Here is a 22,156-nt window from a genome sequence, read left to right on the forward strand (position 1 = left end):
CCTTTTCTCCTACTTTAATTTAAAAGCCCAGTTACTGGGAGGAGCGTCTCTCCTCTCTCTCTCTGTCCTTTCCTTCTCTCTCCTTCTCTCCCATTTGTACCCTACTTTTTTTTTGTTTTTTTTTGTGGTACGCGGGCCTCTCACTGTCGTGGCCTCTCCCGTTGCGGAGCACAGGCTCCGGATGCGCAGGCTCAGCGGCCATGGCTCACGGGCCCAGCCGCTCCGCGGCATGTGGGATCTTCCCAGACCGGGGCACGAACCTGTGTCCCCTGCATCGGCAGGTGGACTCTCAACCACTGCGCCACCAGGGAAGCCCTGTACCCTACTCTTAAATGTCAGTGGTGGGCACTTGTCCTAGGCTTTGGCAATCAGAGTATACATCCCTTACATCTCTTGGTCATAGTCATTGCTTCAGGGATGAGCACATGACCCAACTAGACCTATGAAGCTCCTCCCAAGGACATCACTAAGATTTTTGGAAGAGAACTTTCTTTCCACTGAAGTTACTAAGCTGGTAGAGTGTTTTAAATCCAGGTGCTGTGGGCCACCAGGTGGAGATAACTTTCCCAGGAATAAAGCCAAAACAGAGGAAAGTAAAGCTAAGAGAGAGAGTTCAAGTCCTTTTGATATCATTTGAGCCCCTGTATCCAACCATGCCTAAAACTAAACTTCCTTTTGACTTTTAAGTAAATCAAAAAACTTTCTTTTTGCTTTAACAGTTGGGTTTCTTTTAAATCCATCACAAAAATGTCCTGATAAAATACTGATGGCAAGTTTTCTTTGTGTTATTTCCATGAGAAATAACCAAATAAACTGGAGACCTTTCATAATTCAAACGAGTCATGCTCACCTCCTAGAAGCCCTCCCTGACCACCATCTCTACACCCACACCTTCCTCCCTACCCTTAAACACCCAGGTGACTTGATGCATATGTAGTGCAGATGCAGCTATCACCACATTTCTACCAGTCTGCCTTATTTGATAATGACTTGTTACTGTGTCTGTCTCCATGTCCTCCAGAACACAGATTGTATCTTCATAATTTTTATATCCCTGCAGCCTTACACTGGGGCCTAACATGTAATAGCTGCTATTTTGTTGAAGAAATTGTATATTGCTGAAGAAATGAATGAATGGGAGAGAAAAATAGTCGGAAAAGTCCCTTCTATTAATAAAGATTCCATGATTAATGGGAACTGTGGATAAAATAACTAGTATCAGAAGACCAAAGTACACCAAACTGATATATCCAAACTGAATCCTCAAACTGTCAGTCATTGGTGGCTGTTTAGTTGAGAAATTGTCTTTTCTCTGGTCATTAGGATTGAGAAGCTAGGTGAATGGGAAGGAGGTGGTTGTTTTTGTTTGCTTGTTTGTTGTGCAAAACATCGGCTATATTTTAAATTCCATAAAATTTAATAACATCTCGCAAAATGCTAAGACTGAAACATACAACCTGTAACATAGAGTATACGTTGTAGGTTGTAAGGGTGGAAGCAGGGAGAGCAGTGGTAGCCAGAAGCTTGCTGGTAACTAGAAGGCAATCCAGTAGGGTGGCTTACAGTAGGGGCCTTCTGTGACAAAGCAAAGAATAACACGATACTGAGAAGTGTAAAAAGAGGCAGCACTATCTGTGTAGCACAGGGTGATCGAGTGAGAGCGAGTTTTACAATTAATATGGCCGAACTCTAGAAAAAAAATCTACTGCAGGTTGGGATAGGATCAAGGCATTGGGATGAAAAAATAATCCCTCTATGTGGGCAAATATCTTTTTTAAATTAATTTTTATTGGAGTATAGTTGATTTACAATGTTGTGTTAGCTTCGGCTGTACAGCAAAGTGAATCAGTTATACATATACATATACATATATCCACTCTTTTTTTAGATTCTATTCCCATATAAGTCATTACAGAGTATTGAGTAGAGTTCCCTGTGCTATACAGTAGGCCCTTATTAGCTATCTACTTTATATATAATAGTGTGTATATGTCAATCCCAATCGCCCAATTTATCCCTCCCCCACCCTTTTCCCCTTGGTAACCCTAAGTTTGTTTTCTACATCTATAACTCTATTTCTGTTTTGTAGATAAGTTCACTTGTACCCTTTTTTTTAGATTCCACATATAAGCAATGACATATGATATTTGCCTTTCTCTGTCTGACTTACTTCACCTAGTATGATAATCTCTAGGTCCATCCATGTTGCTGCAAATGGCATTATTTCGTTCTTTTTTTTATGGCTGAGTAATATTCCATCGTATATATGTGCCACATCATCTTTATCCATTCCTCTGTTGATGGACATCTAGGTTGCTTCCATGTCCTGGCTATTGTAAATAGAGCTGCAGTGAACACTGTGGGGCATGTGTCTTTCCGAATTATGATTTTCTCCAGATATATGGGCAAAAATCTTGATAAAATTTCGAGATGAGTAAGAAAACTTCTGAGTACTTGAGTTCCAGTTATGACATGTTACTGGTATTTGGGGTTTCCCCTCCCCTTTCCCACTGCAGAGCAATCAAGCCTAACTTTCTTCATGTGCTTCAAAGATCTGGACTTGAGCTCTAGCACTGCCTCTGTTTCCTTCCCTCCTTCCACATGCTGCTCCCGACTCCTTCTCTCAGGTGCAGCTTTCTATGCACTCACTTCCTCCAACCACTGGGCCTTCTCAGTCTTGGCCAGACAGTCTTCCTTCGGCAAGGGCAGTTTCTGAAAGTCCATCTCTTCCATGGAGCTGCTAAATGACTGGTTCGCCTTCCTTTGGCCTCCAAAATGCTTCCCCTGTCCAACCATATCTTCCCACCTCTGCCGCCACCACCCCAGTACAAACCTGTGTCTTACCCTGGACCAATGTGCCTGTCTCCTCGCTGCTCTGCCTGCTTCCTGTCTTAGCTTCTGCACCCCAGGCTCCACGTTACAGGCGGAATAAGCTTTCAAGTAGTAAATTAGATTACATCAACAATCAGTGTGCTGATAAATGTTTAACAGCTGCTGGGAGAGAGTATCAATGTATCTATTATACATTTTACTGATATAAAGAATGCATATCACACAATTTACCAAAAAGTAATAAAATATACAACACTTTTTTACAGTAAATTCTATCCATATATAACCCATTGATTTTCCCAGAATGGTTTCAGTGATTTTTGCCAAACTCTTGTATCCACAGTCAACCTACAGCTGCAATTCAATTATGTTTGGCAAAAGCAGATCATGTTTGGTTAATATTCAATTCAGCAAAGAAGGTGCTCATGCCACCAAAGTTCAAACATGAATGTTGGTTATTTCTTTACATTAATGGGCGAGATGAAAGTGAAACAACAAAGATGTACATTCAGACTACACTTTGTCAACAATATGAGTGCTTCTTTGCTGATCAGATAATAGTTTTCAAGTACTGGAAAAATATTTCCTCAATTTTTTGTGTTATTCATAGAGGAACACACTTTGAAGTTCAATCTTTACTGTTGAAATTTTCTCCTATCACTTTCTTAGGTTTAGACAATCAACACAATAAATCAAGCTCTGACTGGCAGTGCTTTCCAATGTCCATAGTGTAAATACTACACCATGATTGATTTCAAACTACTGAAATAACATTTCTGAATGCAAAGTTGGGAAGAGATGCTGTATCACACCAATTATATAGGATATCCATTATGCAGGACGGACAGAAATAACTTTAAAGCATAGATAATAGTAAAATAATTAAGAAGTGAAGTTTTGAACATTTATTACCATTCTTTTTAAAGTATTTTGTTTAATTGTAAGTTTCTAAATAATTTCATTTTTAATCTTGGCCATGATGAACAACCGACTTACAGAATTCCTGAAAATTTAGCAATCAGCTCCCCAAGCTGGTGCAGCTGGCTCCAGCACTCTTCTGAATTGTCACTCCTCTGCTCAAACTTTCAGGCTACCCATTGCACTGATTATCTGGGCAATGAGTAAAGAGAGGCAATGACAATTCTCAATAAAATTAATAAGTACTTTTGTTGTGATGAATTAACAATGAAAAAGTTCTACACATCCCTCCCTGTTTTCCCAATCTTGGTGTTTAAAATCTCCTTTGTATGCATCATCCTGTTTGACTTACAGATTCCTGTGAGGTAGCAGGGGTAGATATCATCATCCTTCTTTTACAAATAGAAAAGCAAGACTGAGAAGTGAATGACTGGCCCCAGCTGATTCAGTTAAGCCAGTGACAGAACTGGATTTCAAATTCAGGTCTCATATTGACAAACAAGAGGCTACAGAAAATTTAACTGACTAATACTGACATCAAATTTAAAAGTTGTAGGGCTTCCCTGATGGTGCAGTGGTTGAGAGTCTGCCTTCAGATGCAGGGGACGCGGGTTCGTGCCCCGGTCCGGGAAGATCCCATATGCCGCAGAGCGGCTGGGCCCGTGAGCCATGGCCGCTGAGCCTGCGCGTCCGGAGCCTGTGCTCCGCAACGGGAGAGGCCACAACAGTGAGAGGCCCCCGTACCGGAAAAAAAAAAAAAATTTTAAAGTTGTAACCAATGTCCTTTTTAACACTTTGGAGTCTGATATAAAGTACATTCATATCCTGTTAAGGGACCCCACCCCCATGCCAAGGATGTTTTGATCTTTTAATGCCACTGTTTCTAACTTAGCTTAAAACAAGACAAAAGCCCAGGGTGACCTAATAAATAAGGTGTAAGCACTAAAATGAAAATGTAGGTTTTCAGAAATGAGCTGAGGTCCCACCTAGAAATGGAGCCAATTGAGACAATCTCTACCAAAGGAACACGGGATATGAAAGGAGATTAAATCAGAAGAGGAAGAAAGCTAATGACATAATGGCCAGCCACAAATGCCACAGATGAAAAACAAAGTACATAATACTTGTTACAATGATTCAGTGTGCTTGCTCTAATATCTCCAAACACTAAAAACATTACGTTCCTGCTCACTGCAACATTTATCTCATTTATCTGCTGATATTTACTTCAACTTTGAATCAGGTACTGCTTAGACTAAGTTCTGCCGGCATAAAGCATATAGACTTAACAGGACACTCAGAAGCATATCATGCATATGAGTACAAATTGTGATATTTTAGGTAGCTTATGATGAAATCATTGAAGGCATCATGAGAAGCAGCAAAACACCAGGGATGCTGATAACAATTTAACATTTCCCAGTTCATGTGAGAATGTTAATTCCAATTACAAAAAGAAGTACCAAAGTGGAATTCATTATGATTAAGAACTTGCTGTTCTATGTGTGAATTGTTTATAAAAGCCATGTCTGGTGTAAAATGCAAATATTGAAGCAGAGAGAAATGGGGCATTCGAAGCTCAGCTGGATTCCCTTGAACCTCTTACCTTCTAAAGTTAAACAAAAACAGCAGTTTTTCCCAAAGACAAGATACTATTTTAAAGAGACATCTGCTACCTATGATAGCTGTAGGAACACTTTTGTGTTTTTTTTAATAACATCTTTATTGGTGTATAATTGCTTTACAATGGTGTGTTAGTTTCTGCTTTATAACAAAGTGAATCACCTCTACGTATATCCCCATATCTCCTCCCTCTTGCATATCCCTCCCACCCTCCCTATCCCACCCCTCTAGGTGGTCACAAAGCACTGAGCTGATCTCCCTGTGCTGTGTGGCTGCTTCCCACTAGCTGTTTTACATTTGATAGTATATATAAATCCATGCCACTCTCGCACATCGTCCCAGCTTACCCTTCCCCCTCCCTGTGTCCTTAAGTCCATTCTCTACATCTGCGTCTTTATTCCTGTCCTGCCCCTAGGTTCTGCAGAAACTTTTTTTTTTTTTTTAGATTCCATATCTATGTGTTAGGATACAGTACTTATTTTTCTCTTTCTGACTTACTTCACTCTGTATGACAGACTCTAGGTCCATCCACCTCACTACAAATAATTTCTTTTCTTTTTATGGCTGGATACTATTCCATAGTATATATGTGCCACATCTTCTTTATCCATTCATCTGTCGATGGACACTTAGGTTGCTTCCATGTCCTGGCTATTGTAAATAGAGCTGCAATGAACATTTTAGTACATGACTCTTTTTGAATTATGGTTTTCTCAGGGTATATGCCCAGTAGTGGGATTGCTGGGTCAAATAGTAATTCTATTTTTAGTTTTTTAAGGAACCTCCGTACTGTTCTCCATAGTAGCTGTATCAATTTACATTCCCACCAACAGCGAAAGAGGGTCCCCTTTTCTCCACACCCTCTCCAACATTTATTGTTTCTAGCTTTTTTGATAATGGCCATTCTGACTGGTGTGAGGTGATAACTCATTGTAGTTTTCATTTGCATTTCTCTAATGATTAATGATGTTGAGCATTCTTGCATGTGTTTGTTGGCAGTCTGTATATCTTCCTTGGAGAAATGTCTATTTAGGTCTTCTGCCCATTTTTGGATTGGGTTTTTTTTTTATATTCAGCTGCATTAGATGCTTGTAAATTTTGGAGATTAATCCTTTGTCAGTTGCTTCATTTGCAAATATTTTCTCCCATTCTGAAGTTTGTCCTTTTGTCTTGTTTATGGTTTCCTTTGCTGTGCAAAAGCTTTGAAGTTTCATTAGGTCCCATTTGTTTATTTTTGTGTTTATTTCCATTTCTCTAGGAGGTGGGTCAAAAAGGATCTTGCTGTGATTTATGTCAGAGTGTTCTGCCTATGTTTTCCTCTAAGAGTTTTATAGTGTCTGGCCTTACATTCAGGTCTTTAATCCATTTTGAGTTTATTTTTGTGTATGGTGTTAGGGAGTGTTCCAATTTCATTCTTTTACATGTAGCTGTCCAGTTTTCCCAGCACCACTTATTGAAGAGGCTGTCTTTTATCCATTGTATATTCTTGCCTCCTTTATCAAAAATAAGGTAACCATATGTCTGTGGGTTTATCTCTAGGCTTTCTATCCTGTTCCACTGATCTACATTTCTGTTTTTGTGCCAGTACCATACTGTCTTAATTACTATAGCTTTGTAGTATAGTCTGAAGTCCAGGAGCCTGATTCCTCCAGCTCCATGTTTCTTTCTCAAGATTTCTTTGGCTATTCGGGGTCTTCTGTGTTTCCATACAAATTGTGAAATTTTTTGTTCTAGTTCTGTGAAAAATGCCATTGATAGTTTGATAGGGATTGCATTGAATCTGTAGATTGCTTTGAGTAGTATAGTCATTTTTATAGTGTTGATTCTTCCAATCCAAGAACATGGTATATCTCTCCATCTGCTTGTATCATCTTTAATTTCGTTCATCAGTGTCTTAGAGTTTTCTGCATACAGGTCTTTTGTCTCTTTAGGTAGGTTTATTCCTAGATATTTTATTCTTTTTGTTGCAATGGTAAATGGGAGTGTTTCCTTAATTTCTCTTTCAGATTTTTCATCATTAGTGTATAAGAATGCAAGCAATTTCTGTGCATTAATTTTGTATCCTGCTATTTTACCAAATTCATTGATTAGCTCTAGTAGTTTTCTGGTAGCATCTTTAGAATTCTCTATGTATAGTGTCATGTCATCTGCAAACAGTGACAGCTTTACTTCTTCTTTTCCAATTTGTATTCATTTCTTCTTCTTCTATGATTGCTGTGGCTAAAACTTCCAAATCTATGTTGAGTAATAATGGTGGGAGTGGACAACTTTGTCTTGTTCCTGATCTTAGTGGAAATGGTTTCATTTTTTTACCATTGAGAATGATGTTGGCTGTGGGTTTGTCATATATGGCCTTTTTTATGTTGAAGTAGATTCCCTCTGTGCCTACTTTCTGGAAAGTTTTTATCATAAATTGGTGTTGAATTTTGTCAAAGCTTTTTCTACATCTATTGAGATGATCATATGGTTTTGATCCTTCAGTTTGTTAATATGGTGTATCACATTGATTGATTTGCATATATTGAAGAATCCTTGCATTCCTGGGATAAACCCCACTTGATCATGGTGCATGATCCTTTTAACATGCTGTTGGACTCTGTTTGCTAGTATTTTGCTGAGGATTCTTGCATTCATGTTCATCAGTGATATTGGTCTGTAATTTTCTTTTATTGTGACATCTTTGTCTGGTTTTGGTATCAGGGTGATGGTGGCCTCTTAGAGTAAGTTTGGAGTGTTCCTCCCTCTGCTCTATTTTGGAAAAGTTTGAGAAGGACAGGTCTTAGCTCTTCTCTAAATGTTTGATAGAATTCACCTGTGAAGCCATCTGGTCCTGGGCTTTTGTTTGTTGGAAGACTTTTAATCACCGTCTCAATTTCAGTGCTTGTGATTGGTCTGTTTATATATTCTATTTCTTCCTGGTTCAGTCTCGGAAGGTTGTGCTTTTCTAAGAATTTGTCCATTTCTTCCAGGTTGTCCATTTCATTGGCATAGAGTTGCTTGTAGTAATCTCTCATGATCCTTTGTATTTCTGCAGTGTCAGTTGTTACTTCTCCTTTTTCATTTCTACTTCTATTGATTTGAGTCTTCTCCCTATTTTTCTTGATGAGTCTGGCTAATGGTTTATCAATTTTGTTTATCTTCTCAAAGAACCAGCTTTTAGTTTTATTGATCTTTGCTATTGTTTCCTTCATTTCTTTTTCATTTATTTCATTTATTTCTGATCTGATTTATGATTTTTTTTCCTCTGCTAACTTTGGGGTTTTTTTGTTCTTCTTTCTCTAATTGCTTTAGGTGTAAGGTTAGGTTGTTTGAGATGTTTCTTGTTTCTTGAGGTAGGATTGTATTGCTGTAAACTTCCCTCTTAGAATTGCTTTTGCTGCATCCCATAGGGTTTGGGTCGTTGTGTTTTCCTTGTCATTTGTTTCTAGGTATTTCTTGATTTCCTCTTTGATTTCTTCAGTGATCTCTTGGTTATTTCATAATGTATTGTTTAGCCTCCATGTGTTTCTATTTTCTACAGATTTTTTTCCTATAATTCATATCCACTCTTGTAGCCTTGTGGTTGGAAAAGATACCTGATACAATTTCAGTTTTCTTATATTTACCAAGGCTTGCTTTGTGATGCAGGCTATGATCTTTCCTGGAGAATGTTCCATGAGCACTTGAGAAGAAAGTGTATTCTATTGTTTTTGGATGGAATGTCCTATAAATATCAATTAAGTCTGTCCTGTTTAGTGTATTATTTAAAGTTTGTATTTCCTTATTTGTTTTCATTTTGGATGATCTGTCCAGTGATGAAAGTGGGGTGTTAAAGTCCCCTACTATGATTGTGTAACTGTTGATTTCCCCTTTTATGGCTGTTAGTATTTGCCTTATGTATTGAGGTGCTCCTATGTTGGGTGCATAAATATTTACAATTGTTATAACTTCTTCTTGGATTGGTCCCTTGATCATTATGTAGTGTCCTTCCTTGTCTCTTGTAATAATCTTTATTTTAAAGTTTATTTTGTCTGATATGAGAATTGCTACTCCAGCTTTCTTTTGATTTCCATTTGCATGGAATATCTTTTTCCATCCTCTCACTTTCAGTCTGTATGTGTCCCTAGGTCTGAAGTGGGTCTCTAGTAGACAGCATATATACAGGTGTTGTTTTTTTTTTTTTGTATCTATTCAGCCAGTCTTTGTCTTTTGGTGGGAGCATTTAATCCATTTACATTTAAGGTAATTATCGATATGTATGTTCCTCTTACCATTTTCTTGTTTTGGGTTTCTTATTGTAGGTCTTTTCCTTCTCTTGTGTTTCCTGCCTAGAGAAGTTCCTTTAGCATTTGTTGTAAAGCTGGCTTGGTGGTGCTGAATTCTCTTAGCTTTTGCTTGTCTGTTAAGGTTTTAATTTCTCTGTCGAAGCTGAATGAGATCCTTGCTGGGTAATCTTGGTTGTAGGTTTTTCCCTTTCATCACTTTAAATATATCCTGCTACTCCCTTCTGGCTTGCAGAGTTTCTGCTGAAAGATCAGCTGTTAACCTTACGGGGATTCCCTTGTATGTTATTTGTTGTTTTTCCCTTTCTGCTTTTAATATTTTTTCTTTGTATTGAATTTTTGATAGTTTGATTAATATGTGTCTTGGTGTGTTCCTCCTTGGATTTATCCTGTATGGGACTCTCTGTGCTTCCTGGGCTCGACTGTTTCCTTTCCCATATTGGGGAAGTTTTCAACTGTAATCTCTTCAAATATTTTCTCAGTCCCTTTCTTTTTCTCTTCTTCTTCTGGGACCCCTATAATTCAAATGTTGGTGTGTTTAATGTTGTCCCAGAGATCTCTCAGATTGTTCTCAATTCTTATCATTCTTTTTTCTTTATTCTGCTCTGTGGTAATTATTTCTACTCTTTTATCTCCAGGTCACTTATGTGTTCTTCTGCCTTAGTTATTCTGCTATTGATTCCTTCTAGAGAATTTTTAATATCATTTATTGTGTTGTTCATCATTGTTTGTTTGCTCGTTAGTTCTTCTAGGTCCTTGTTAAACGTTTCTTGTATTTTCTCCATTCTATTTCCAAGATTTTGGATCATCTTTACTATCATTACTCTGAATTCAGTTTCAGCTAGACTGCCTATTTCCTCTTCATTTGTTTGGTCTGGTGGGTTTTTAACCTTGCTCCTTCATCTGCTGTGTGTTTCTCTGTCCTCTCATTTTGCTTAACTTACTGTGTTTGGGGTCTCCTTTTCACAGGCTGCAGGTTCGTAATTCCCATTTTTTTTGGTGTCTGCCCCCAGTGGCTAAGGTTGGTTCGGTGTGTTGTGTAGGCTTCCTGGTGGAGGGGACTAGTGCCTGTGTTCTGGTGGATGTGCCTGGATCTTGTCTTTCTGCTGGGTGGGAAGGACCACGTCTGGTGGTGTGTTTTGGGGTGTCTGTGAACTTAGTACAATTTTAGGCAGCCTTTCTGCTAATGGGTAGGGTTGTGTTCCTGTCTTGCTAGTTGTTTGGCATAGGGTGTCCAGCACTGTAGTTCACTGGTCATTGAGTGGAGCTAGGTCTTAGCATTGAGATGGAGATCTCTGGGAGAGCTTTTGCCATTTGATATTACATGGAGCCGGGAGGTCTCTGGTGGACCAATGTCCTGAAGTTGGCTCTCCCACCTCAGAGGCACAGGCCTGACACCTGGCTGTAGCACCAAGACCCTGTCAGCCACACGGCAATGAGATGTCCTGGTCAAACGGGGTCCCAGCTGATTCTGAACAGAACCATGAGACACACAGAGACATTCCAGGGACAGTTTTTTTTAAGTAAGTTCTGACAACCCACACAAGATGCTCGTGTTGGCTTAATATAAAATTAACATATTCAATGAACTATCATTCAAAATTATTAATACATACAAAAATGATAAAAATTTATTTGATTCCAATTTTCATTTAATATCATAGATCTAAAGTGGGGTGGAGGGATAGGAGGATAGAATAAATGGAAACTACAGCCACGACAAGGAATCATGGGCTATTGGAAAATAAGTTACAAGGTCTCCTTATGTCAAAGGAAATATGTGTGATAAACAACAGTAAAGGTGGGAATGAATGTGGTATACGCTGTGGTCTTTCTTCATCAGGCTGTCTCTTAAATGAAACTACTGAATGCATTTATCTCAAGTAATCCAGGTTCTCCATTCTCCCTGGAAAACATACTGATTGATGCAGGGCAGGCTGAACACTGGGGCCAAGATTACTTCCTGTACTCCACACATTGCTGTTCCCACCAGTTATGCTCTATGCTTACTAACACTTCCTGGTGTTTTGGGAGTTTTTTTCCCCAAAAAATGTTTATTCCATTTGTGTCATTCTTGTAATTACTCGATTTAATTAAATATTAAGTAAAATGATGAAATATGGGTAATAGAAGAAATAGTTGTTGTTCTATAAAATCTAAATGGAAAAACGCCCTATAAATAATTGCTGTCAAACTAGGTGGATGGAAGACTACTTTAAAAGATTGTGGCAAGGGCAGGGGGATGAACCATAAAAATTTAGAAATCTACACTCATTTTGTAAGTATTTTAATTTGTTGCTCTTTAAAGAAAACTGGGGAATAGTAGTAATACTACATATGAATAATAATTGCTAACGATGATTGAACACTTAATATACCCCAGGAATTAGTCTAAGCTCTTCACATATATCGAACTTGTTTACTGTTTATAATAACTTGAATTAATAGTATTATCATCCCCATTTTATAGATGATGAAAACTGAGGCACAGAGAGTTCGGTTGCCCAAGGTTACATTCTTCATAGAGGTGGTGGAGGCCAGCCAGCCAGTCTGGCTCTTAACAGCTATGCTGTACTGATGCCATCTGGGTACAGTTTATACATGAATGAAAACACGGAACACCAGTCAGTGGGCTCCCCAAAGCTTTAGACCTTCATCAGAGGATTAGAAAATAAATGTTCAATCACAGGTTGTAGGTTTTAAAGCTTAAAATTTCCAAGTATAATTTTTTTTTACGATTTCCTTGCTTTAACTTTTTTTTTTTTAACTGACTTTTTAATTGAATTAAATACCAGTCCAATCCCATCAGTGAGAAGGTTTTGCCTTCTACAAAGGGGCAAGTGAAAACGGTGGTCTTAAATACATACCAGAATGGGAGTTGAGATCTGTGTACACTGGCATAGGGATTTACTGTAGATACTTGAACAGGAACATGACAGGATTTAATTGATTTGGAGGAGTAATCTGACAGTGAGGCCTGGATTATTTTAATAGAAATGATACAAGAGATGAACAAAATGGGAGAACTCACTTGGATAATATATCAACTGCTGTATAAATGTAAAAAGTGGTTTGGTTACTATTCAGGTTTAAGGTTTTATTGACCTTAGGATACAGTCTCAGGCCCTTTCCATTCCTTCCTTCCTTCCTTCATTCACTCATTCATTTAACAAATATCCACTGGGCACCTACTATGTGCTAGTGATATAGCGATGAAAAAGACAGACACAGGCTCTGCCACCACAGGGCTTTTATATTCTAGTGGAGGACACAGAAATTTAACAAATGAATCCAGAAATAACAAACTATCACTGTAATGTGCTACCAAAGTAAAGTACAGGACAGTATAGGAACAAACAGTAATAGGTCTTTGTTTGTTTTAGGAAGGAGTACTCAGGTGTTTAAACATAAGACAGTTAAAATGAGGATCTTGAGTACTACCTGTACACATTTCATTAACTCATTTGGCCTCCACAACAATTCAGTAAAAGCAATATTATGACTAGTTGACTGAATGTTTTATTATAACTACGTACTGGTCTCTGTTGTAGGAGTGGGATATATAGCAATGAACAAGACAGAAAAGGTTCTTGCCTTGATGGAGTTTGGATATATTACCTTCATTCTCACCTTTGCTTCTGAGACAATCAAATATATTCCCCCTCAGATTGGGATTCATCCTATTTCTTCTCCTGTAGTAATTATAACTTCCCAGGGTTACAGATTAGTTATTTTCATATCTACAGATTTAAGATAGTATATATAAAACACTTTCAATGGTGCCTGGCAGATAGTAGAAGTTCAATAAATATTAACTACTGTTAGAATTGCTGTTATTATTACAGTGCTTAATCTCATGTCTTTTCTGGTACACTGGATTTCATTTCTTGAATTAAATTCCATACACACTTATTGCAAGCCTATCATGGAATTTACATACTCTTTCATGGAAGTTACAAGATCAGTGAAGAAAAATCTCTTTAATATTGTCTATTTCTATCCTCCATGCTTAGCTGTGTGAACTTGGATACACCTCAAGCTCTGTAAGCCTCAGTTTCCTCATGTTGCAAAATTAGAGTAATACCTATCTATTCAGCTATTGTCAGAAGTGGGCAGCAGACGTGTGTGTATGTGTGTGTTGGGTTAATCAATAAATGTTAGCCATAAAGCACAATTCTAACTCTGAAAAGCAAACACTGGGCTAATCTACAGTTTGTGCATGCTTTCAAATGAACATGCAAGACTAAAGAATGAGAGTTTTTTCTATCAAATTAAAAAATTAACAGGCATATTTAGACCACTGAAAAGAAAAAATCAGGAAAATTCCACACTTTTGCTCCACTGAGAGTGTTTTCAAGGGCGATTTTTAATTTGAAATGATGTGTCCTCTCCCATTTTAAAGTGATCCACTGGACCTGCAGGAAAAAATGAGTGGGGAGAAAGTTAATTGGGAACTCTTATAAAAGCAGATGTTTAAAAGCAGGGTATCCACCACCTACATGTGAACAGGTAAGAGAGATGAGGTGGGTTTTTTTAGAGCACAGATTCAACTATGAAATAGGTTTATGGTATGGGAAGAGGTACTTAATTAGGTATCTGTTATGGTCCCTTTACATATATATGTACAAATTATTATATATAATATACTACATATATAAATAGTTCCTACTATAACTTCTAAGCAGATGTACAAGGATGATCATTTCAGTACGTTAACTCATTTTTAAAACATGCGTAGCATATTATGTATTGTAGGTTTGATTTTTTTTTTTCATGAAGCTGTTGGTTGTTTGGGGACCCAATGCAGTAAAGACATCTGATTCTAGTATTTGAGACTCGGAAGGTAGGACACCTGGCAAGTAGGGAAAGTAGCGTTCTCGAGGCAATTCTCATTTTGTATCCACTATAAGCACCCAAGACAGGGGCCTCCCTCCAGTTGACTTAAACCAAGGGAAAGAAAAGAGGAGTCGTCTCGTCTGTATCCAGAGGGGTTTTGTTAACAACTGGGTTGCTCAGCGCCCTTCATAAAAATTCTCCTGGCTGAGGGTTCTACCAGCCAGGGTTGGCTGAGGGTTGGCAAAGGTCTTGGTTCCCCTCTCTTCCGAGGCTGTGAGCGTATCTTCCTTTGCCAAGATGGCGGCCCTGGCATCATCTGGAGGCGGCCCGCGCAGATCGCCTCTGGGCAGGCGGCTCGCTAATAGCCTAATTCTCTCCCGTCATCTCGAACGACACACGGGGCAGCGCCTACACCCCCAGAACCGAGAAAGGGCGACCTAGGCCGCCCGGTAGCGAGAACCTTGGCCAAGATGGTGGACGCGCGGCCGGGCGGTGTCAGCTGCCTTTACCAAGATGGCGGCAGGCGGCTTCCGGCAAGCACTCCCCCCAAATCCTCTGCAAGATGTCAGGGCAGAGCAGCCGCCGCCAGTCTGAGCGCGGCCGGGGGAGAGAGTGGCTGCGGCCGAGCGCCCGGGCAGGGCTAGGTGGAGCTGCGGCAGCCTCCGCCCCCGGCTGCAGCTGGCAAGCGCTGTCACCTGTGGGGTCGCAAAAGTTACCTCCCCAAACCCTAAAGCAACACAGCACAACCTTTCTCCGAGTCACACAAATCATAATATGTGCCGCCCAAGGTAGGAGGCTCGATCCCGGCGTCGCCCAAGTCCTCCGGACGCGGCGAGCTGGGGAAGGGGGCTGGGGCGGGGGCCTCCGGCGCGGACTCCTCTCGCCCCACTCCCCTCTCGTTGGGGACAGGCCACGTGTTTCCCTCGGACAGAGGGGGAGGCGCGTAACGGGAAGAGCTGGAAGGAGTTTAATGCTGACATTTTAAAGCTGCGTGTGTTCTGTTTTATTTGGAGGGATGGGGGTCCCACGAACACGAAGGGGTGGGCGACGCATTGAGGCGAGTGCAGCAAATGTCAAGATTCGGGGGAGGGGCCTCAGCGGGAAACTTGGACGTGGGCCCCGAAGGGGGTGGAAGGAGAGGTCAGGAGTTGGGGTGGGGGGAAGGAGGGCGTACTGTGCAAGCAACTTACTGTTTCGCTTGCAACTTGCTTTTAAGCCTGCCACCTCCCGCTTTCTTTAGAAATAATAATTTTAAAATGCAAAGAAATCCACTTCTCTGGAGGTTTTGCATTTGGCGTGCAACTTCCTTCAAGTGTAAGCGCGCTAGGAGGGAGGGAGGGATGGGGGTTGAACTTGGCAGGCGGTGCCTCCTTCTGCCGCCGCCGCTGCCGCCGCCGCCGCCTCGCAGGCTCGGAGAAGAGGGTGGGGGACAGTGGGGGCGCAGGGGAGGGTGGGTTCTGCTTTGCAACTTCTCTCCCGGTGCGAGCACGCGGCGGCGGCTGCAGACTGGGCCGCCCAGACGATGCGGGGGTGGGGGACCCGCCGGCACGCGACTCCCCCCCGGCCCAGAGTATGTATGCGCCGACCCCCTTCCCTGCCCTCCCCTCCCTGAAGCCTCCCCAGAGGGCGTGTCTGGCCGTCCGGCCCTACGAGGGGCCGAGACGCCGCTGCACCGTTTCCGTGCAACCCTGTAGCCTCGTGCGAAGTGACACACTTCGCTCAACTCGGCCCGGGGGCGGCGGCGCGGACCACCCTCGCGGCTCTGCTGCGGGCCGCGCCCCGGCTCCCCCAGCCAGCCCGCTGTCACCCGCAGGGGCGCTGACGGTTGCCGCCGAGGGACCGGCGAGTCGGGAGGAGTGGGTCGGGAGTCGCGGAGCTGGGCTGGGGCGGGAAGGAGCAGCGAGAAGAGAAACTAGAGAAACTCGGCTTCCCTCCGAAGCCCGCCCCAGAAAGACCAGGTCGGCCCCCGCCGCCGCCTCCTCTCCTTTTTCCTGGGGGGTGAGGGGTGGGGGGCGAGGAGAAGCCTCGCGCGCCCGGGAGGCAGCCTCGGCAGGGGCCGTGCCGGGGGGCCGCGGGCGGGCAGGCGCCGTCGCGGCCGGGGTGGCGGGGCCCTCGCGGAGGGCGTGGGGGCGGGGGCCGCGGCCGCCCCTGCAGTTGCCTAGCGTCGCCAACAGGTTGCACCGTTCCCCGCGCCGCCGCGCGGCCCCTCGGGCGGGGAGCGGCCGCGGGTGGGGTGGGAGCGCGTGTGTGTGCGAGTGTGTGCGCGCCGCGGCGCCGCCTCCGCCCGCCCCCCGCTCGGTCCCGCTCGTTTGCAGCGGCCGGGCGGCCCTTTCGCGTGTCCGCGCTGCCTCCCCTCCTCCTCCTCCTCCATTTTGCGAGCTCGAGTCTGTGACGGGAGCCCCAGTCACCACCCGCCCGTCGGGGACGGATTCTAGTGGGTGGAAAGAGACGCCGCAGCCGGAGCGGCGGGAGCGGCGGGGCGCCGGCACGGAGGACGCGCGCCCGAGAGCCCCGGCCCGCGAAGACGGGCGCGGGGCGGGGAGCTGGCTTGTCAGCCGGGAAATGGGAGACTTTCTCAAATAGGGGCTCTCCCCTCCCCCCATGGAGAAGGGGGCGGCTGTTTACTTCCTTTTTTTAGAGAAAAAAAATCTCTCGCTCCCGCTCCTCCTGCTTTCACACGCTAAGTTGTTTATCTCGGCTGCGGTGGGAGCGGCGGACGGTGTGGGGTGATTGGCGCCGCCGGCAGAGGTAAGGGGAGGGGAGGGGAGGGCCGGGGGCTGGGCCCCCACGGGCGCTCGCTCCCCGAGGTGCGGGCCGGGGCCGGGAGGCCGGCTCGGGGGCGCCGCGGGAGCCTGCAAAGTTTTATTAGCTTCGGCTAGTGGGGGTGGGGGCTGGCGAGGGCCGGGGGACGGTGACGACAGGGCAGCGCGCGGGTGACAGCGCTGGCCTCTTCCTCTCCCTGGACCGCCGTCCCCTGGCCGAGGGGGAGGAACCCGAGCTCTCTGCGAGTGGAGCCTCGTCGAGCCGTCCGGGTTTCCAGGCTCTCGTTCGCTGGTGAGGAATCCTGGTCTCTCTCTCTCTCTCTCTCTTTTTTTCCTTCTTCCCCAAGTCCCTTTTCTTTTCCCTCCCAGGGGGCCTCCCAGACACCCATTTTTTTGGTGAACGCTGAGCCGCGTCTGAATCCTGCTCGCCCGACTCTGTCCGCTCCACCCTAGAGCGCCCGAGCGCGAGCAGGGTTTGTGTCGAGGCTCCAGCGCGTCTCCTTTCTGGCGGGCGCGCAGGGGTGTGTGTGAGTGTGTATGTGTGCGCGCGTGTACACACGCAGGGGGCTGACAGCCTGCTACTCGGAGACTTCGGCCAGGGCTGGTGTTATCTGGTGGAAGTGGGCGTGTCGGAGAAAGAACTCAACAGGTCTGGACACATTTCTCTTTTAACCTCGCGCTTTTTTCTACACCCCCCCACCCCGCGCGGGTTTGTTCTTTAGCGCTTGGCATCACTTCGCTCCTGACATTTTGAAGTGGCCCCTTTTAGAAGACCCTCCCTAACCATAATAGTTTCGTGATGCGATTTTTGACAAGCGCTAGTCGGACGTTTTGAGGTTGCAGACTTGGTAATTGCAGCCTTGTAATGCCGCTTAAGACCCCTTGGCATGGTTCATTAAGGCCAATTACTGTGACACGGCTATTTGCAATTTAAACGGGGGGATAAAATCGTTTGAGGGATCGTTTCGTTTTATGAAGTATTGTTTTGGTTTCGAGTTTGAAGGCAGCTGTCAAAGTGGCGTGGAAATTCATTAGGCTCCATTTGATACCTTGTGTTTAGAGATCGTTATCAGCTAAACACGGCGGAGGGGCGGGGAGATAAGCAGTTTACCCTCAAGATTTGTAGTGGCACGTCCCCACCTCTCTGTCTACCTTCATCACGCTCCACTTTTAGCGAGGGCCAGTGAAGTTTATGCTTCTTAAAGTCTCTGTACGGGAAAAGTTTCCTTTCATTGGACAGGATTTGACTATACTGTCGCAAATATGCTTATCAAAGTCTCTGCCCGCCTCTTAAAACATCTTGATTGTCGACAATCTTCTAGCAACCTAATCCTCTTGAGAGTAGGCTCAGAATTAGGATAGGTGAAGGTTTAGAGTGCAGGGAGGATTATTCTGAGCATTGTATTATGTTTTATTTTACTTGGATTTATATGAATGTGATTTTACAGTTCTGGGGTTTTTTTTCCCTTTGTTTTTCAATACTTCGATATTTGGAAAGGAAAAATCTTAATTTAGAGACATAATAGTATTTCATACTGAAGGTCTTAAGCAGTTTTAAAAGAAAATGTAGCTTCATCTAGATTTTATTGTGTTCTAAGCGTTTGAGAGAGCTATATTTCTTATACCGTATTTTAAAAAATTGTAATGAGAAGCTACTACACATTCTTTTGTAAATCTAAATTTTAGTTAGCCTGTATACAGTGTGTTTCATTTCATATGTCCAAATTTGAAAGCAGGCACTATTAGGCACATTCAGTAAGAAATACGGGTTTAAAATAGGAGCCTTTTCCTACCCTATTGGAAGATGAGCAGACCATCATTGTTTATCTTCCAAGTAAAATGCATGGTTCACTAGTAGGTTGTACTAAAAGGTTTGGATGTGTGACCAGCCGGTAGGGGAGGAATTGGGAGTAATTAGAGATAGAGAATTCTAGCATAGTGTTTATCAGATTTTATGTTTATTAGTTCTCAGAAAAGCCAACAGCCTTGACTGGTTGAAAAGAGGTGGGAATTTCAATGATCATACTTCCTTTTTTTTAATTAAATACTTTGACATCAACTTGAACCTTCAGAATAATCAGATGTAATGAATTATAATGTCTGTGATTAACAAAGTTACCAATTTGTGAGTGGCAGTATGAATAGCCAAGCTTAGTTTGATACAGTTTTGTTCTCAGCTGTGCAAATGGACTGCGTTGTACTTTTAAATGTGGCACTGAATGTGAGCAGGAGACACGGCTTTTATATTATGGAAGACAGAATCTACTCTTCTGAATTAGGAATTAGATTCGCAATTAACTAAAAGGTTCATTTAACAGGCTCTTACTAATCGGATCACAGAGATAATGTGATTTTATAGCTTATTATGTCCCCCTCTTTTTTTGTAGCTGATATTCACTGATGGACCCCAAGGAATCATTAAGCCCCCCCAGTAGAGAAGAAATACCCAGCAGTGTGCTTGGTCGAGAGAGGGGAAATGTGATGGACTTCTATAAAACCCTAAGGGGAGGAGCTACTGTGAAGGTTTCTGCATCTTCACCCTCACTGGCTGCTGCTTCTCAGGCAGACTCCAAGCAGCAAAGACTTTTGGTTGATTTTCCAAAAGGCTCCGGAAGCAATGCGCAGCAGCCAGATCTGTCCAAGGCAGTTTCACTCTCAATGGGACTGTATATGGGAGAGACAGAGACAAAAGTAATGGGAAATGACCTGGGATTCCCACAGCAGGGCCAAATGAGCCTTTCCTCTGGGGAAACAGACTTTCGGCTTCTGGAAGAAAGCATCGCAAACCTCAATAGGTCGACCAGTGTTCCAGAGAACCCCAAGAATTCAGCATCAGCTGCTGCCTCTGCTGCCCCCACAGAGAAGGAGTTTCCAAAAACTCACTCTGATGTATCTTCAGAACAGCAAAATTTGAAGGGCCAGACTGGCACTAATGGGGGTAATGTGAAGTTGCATACCACAGACCAAAGCACCTTTGACATATGGAGGAAAAAACTCCAGGATTTGGAGTTTTCTTCTGGGTCCCTAGGTAAAGAGACAAGTGAGAGTCCTTGGAGCTCAGACCTCTTGATAGATGAAAACTGTTTGCTTTCTCCTTTGGCAGGAGAGGATGATCCATTCCTTCTGGAAGGAAACTCAAAAGAGGACTGTAAGCCTCTTGTTTTACCAGACACTAAACCTAAAATTAAGGATAATGGAGATCTGATCTTATCAAGCCCTAACAGTGTGCCACTGCCCCAAGTGAAAACAGAAAAAGAAGATTTTATCGAACTCTGCACCCCTGGAGTAATTAAGCAGGAGAAACTGGGCCCAGTTTATTGTCAGGCCAGCTTTTCTGGAGCAAATATAATTGGTAATAAAATGTCTGCCATTTCTGTTCATGGTGTGAGTACCTCTGGGGGACAGATGTACCACTATGACATGAATACAGCATCCCTTTCTCAACAGCAGGATCAGAAACCTATTTTTAATGTCATTCCACCAATTCCTGTTGGTTCAGAAAATTGGAATAGATGCCAAGGATCTGGAGATGATAACTTGACTTCCTTAGGGACTTTGAACTTCTCCGGTCGATCGGTTTTTTCTAATGGCTATTCAAGGTAAGATTAATGCTTTCTGTTTCTTGAGAATGGTACATTTAAGATCAGTCGATAGATTTAAATATTCATTTATTTGAATGTGTTCGACAACAATTCAAGTGCTTTTTCATGTGAATCAGTTTAAGCGGGCTCTTGAAAGTAGGCATGGTAGAAAACCTAAGTGATTGGTCTGTACAAAACCCTTCCCAGTTTTTTTTTTTTTCCCCTGAAATAATGGTATTTAGTATCCCATTGGCCAGTAATTGAAATTTTTATGTAAAAATTTGGAAGAATACTGCTCATTAACAGGTGTCTTTAGTAAAAACTATGTAAATTCAAGGGGGTATAATGTTTAGAAATATATATTTATTGTGCATATTTTTTAAGCTGTTTTAGAACATGCTCTTACACTATGATGAAAAACACCTGTAATACCTCACGTAATCAAACGTTGTGCTGTATTTGTACATTTGTGAAGTGTTAGCCTGAGGAGATTAAAGGGTTAAAAATTAGAAGTACTAACAATGAACCCTTTTCTTGAAACTGAACCTTGAAGAATCTGAGTTCTGAGATTGCTAAAGCAGTGCAGTCAGTGCACAGTGTACCTGACGAGAGTATTAGACGTGGGACTTGCCCACAGAGTTCCTGACCTAAAGCAGATAAGTTGTGTCTGCTAACTGGTCCCTTTAAGAAAGGAATTGGTGGCAACACGGTGCTTGATTTTACTTTCAAATGTTCTTACAAGTTCTCAAGTATATAGCTGATGGCCTACATTGTTGAGCTTCAGTCTCAGCTATGTTTGATTTGTTTCTCTGTCTCCTTTTTTCTCCATCATTTATAAGTATATTGACATTTCCGTTTGACCTCAAAAAGGTCTGTTAAAATGTAATTACCAGGAGAAAGTTCTAAATGTAGGTGTATCTTCCTAGGGGTTAAGTTCTCTATCCTGCACCCCCACCCCCAGTTCAGATAAATGTATATCACATTTTAGGTGTGAAGGAAAATATAAAAATGTTATTGTAGAGACACAAGATTGATTAATCAGTGGGTTTTTTTGAGGGGGGAGGAAGGGCATAGTAGACACAGTGACTTCTTTGTATGTAAGTACTGTAAGTTCTTAAATATTCGTGATAGTCACTGTTCACATTAACTAGTCATTGAAGATTTTATTTAAAACTCTCTTTAAAAATGCTTTTTCTATTAAAGGTATATTCTAATACTGAGGTGTCTCTTTTCTTTCCTCTTTAAGTAGGAAGCTTTGCTTGTTGGGGAAAAAATTTAGACTTAGATTTAGGCTATGTTCTGTTCCTTTTAAAGGCTTAGATGTTTCTTATCAAAAGAAAAA

General features: G+C 42.6%; 1 protein-coding gene across 2 annotated transcripts in view; it reads left to right on the plus strand.

Annotated features, from left to right (window-relative positions):
• Nucleotides 1-19,620: 19,620 nt before the first annotated feature.
• Nucleotides 19,621-22,156, plus strand: part of NR3C1 (nuclear receptor subfamily 3 group C member 1) — a gene marked incomplete at its 5' end in the record, with an annotated part of 119,259 nt that continues 116,723 nt past the window's right edge. The window contains one exon of one of the 2 annotated variants that reach the window (XM_079703428.1): nt 19,621-20,832. In XM_079703428.1, the coding sequence (XP_079559554.1) occupies nt 19,634-20,832 (1,199 nt within the window). The remainder of the gene's footprint in view (nt 20,833-22,156) is intronic. The other variant, XM_079703429.1, reaches the window with a different exon arrangement.

Source organism: Hyperoodon ampullatus (genome assembly GCF_949752795.1).
Source record: "Hyperoodon ampullatus genome assembly, chromosome: 4".
NCBI classification, from domain to species: Eukaryota; Metazoa; Chordata; class Mammalia; order Artiodactyla; family Ziphiidae; genus Hyperoodon; species Hyperoodon ampullatus.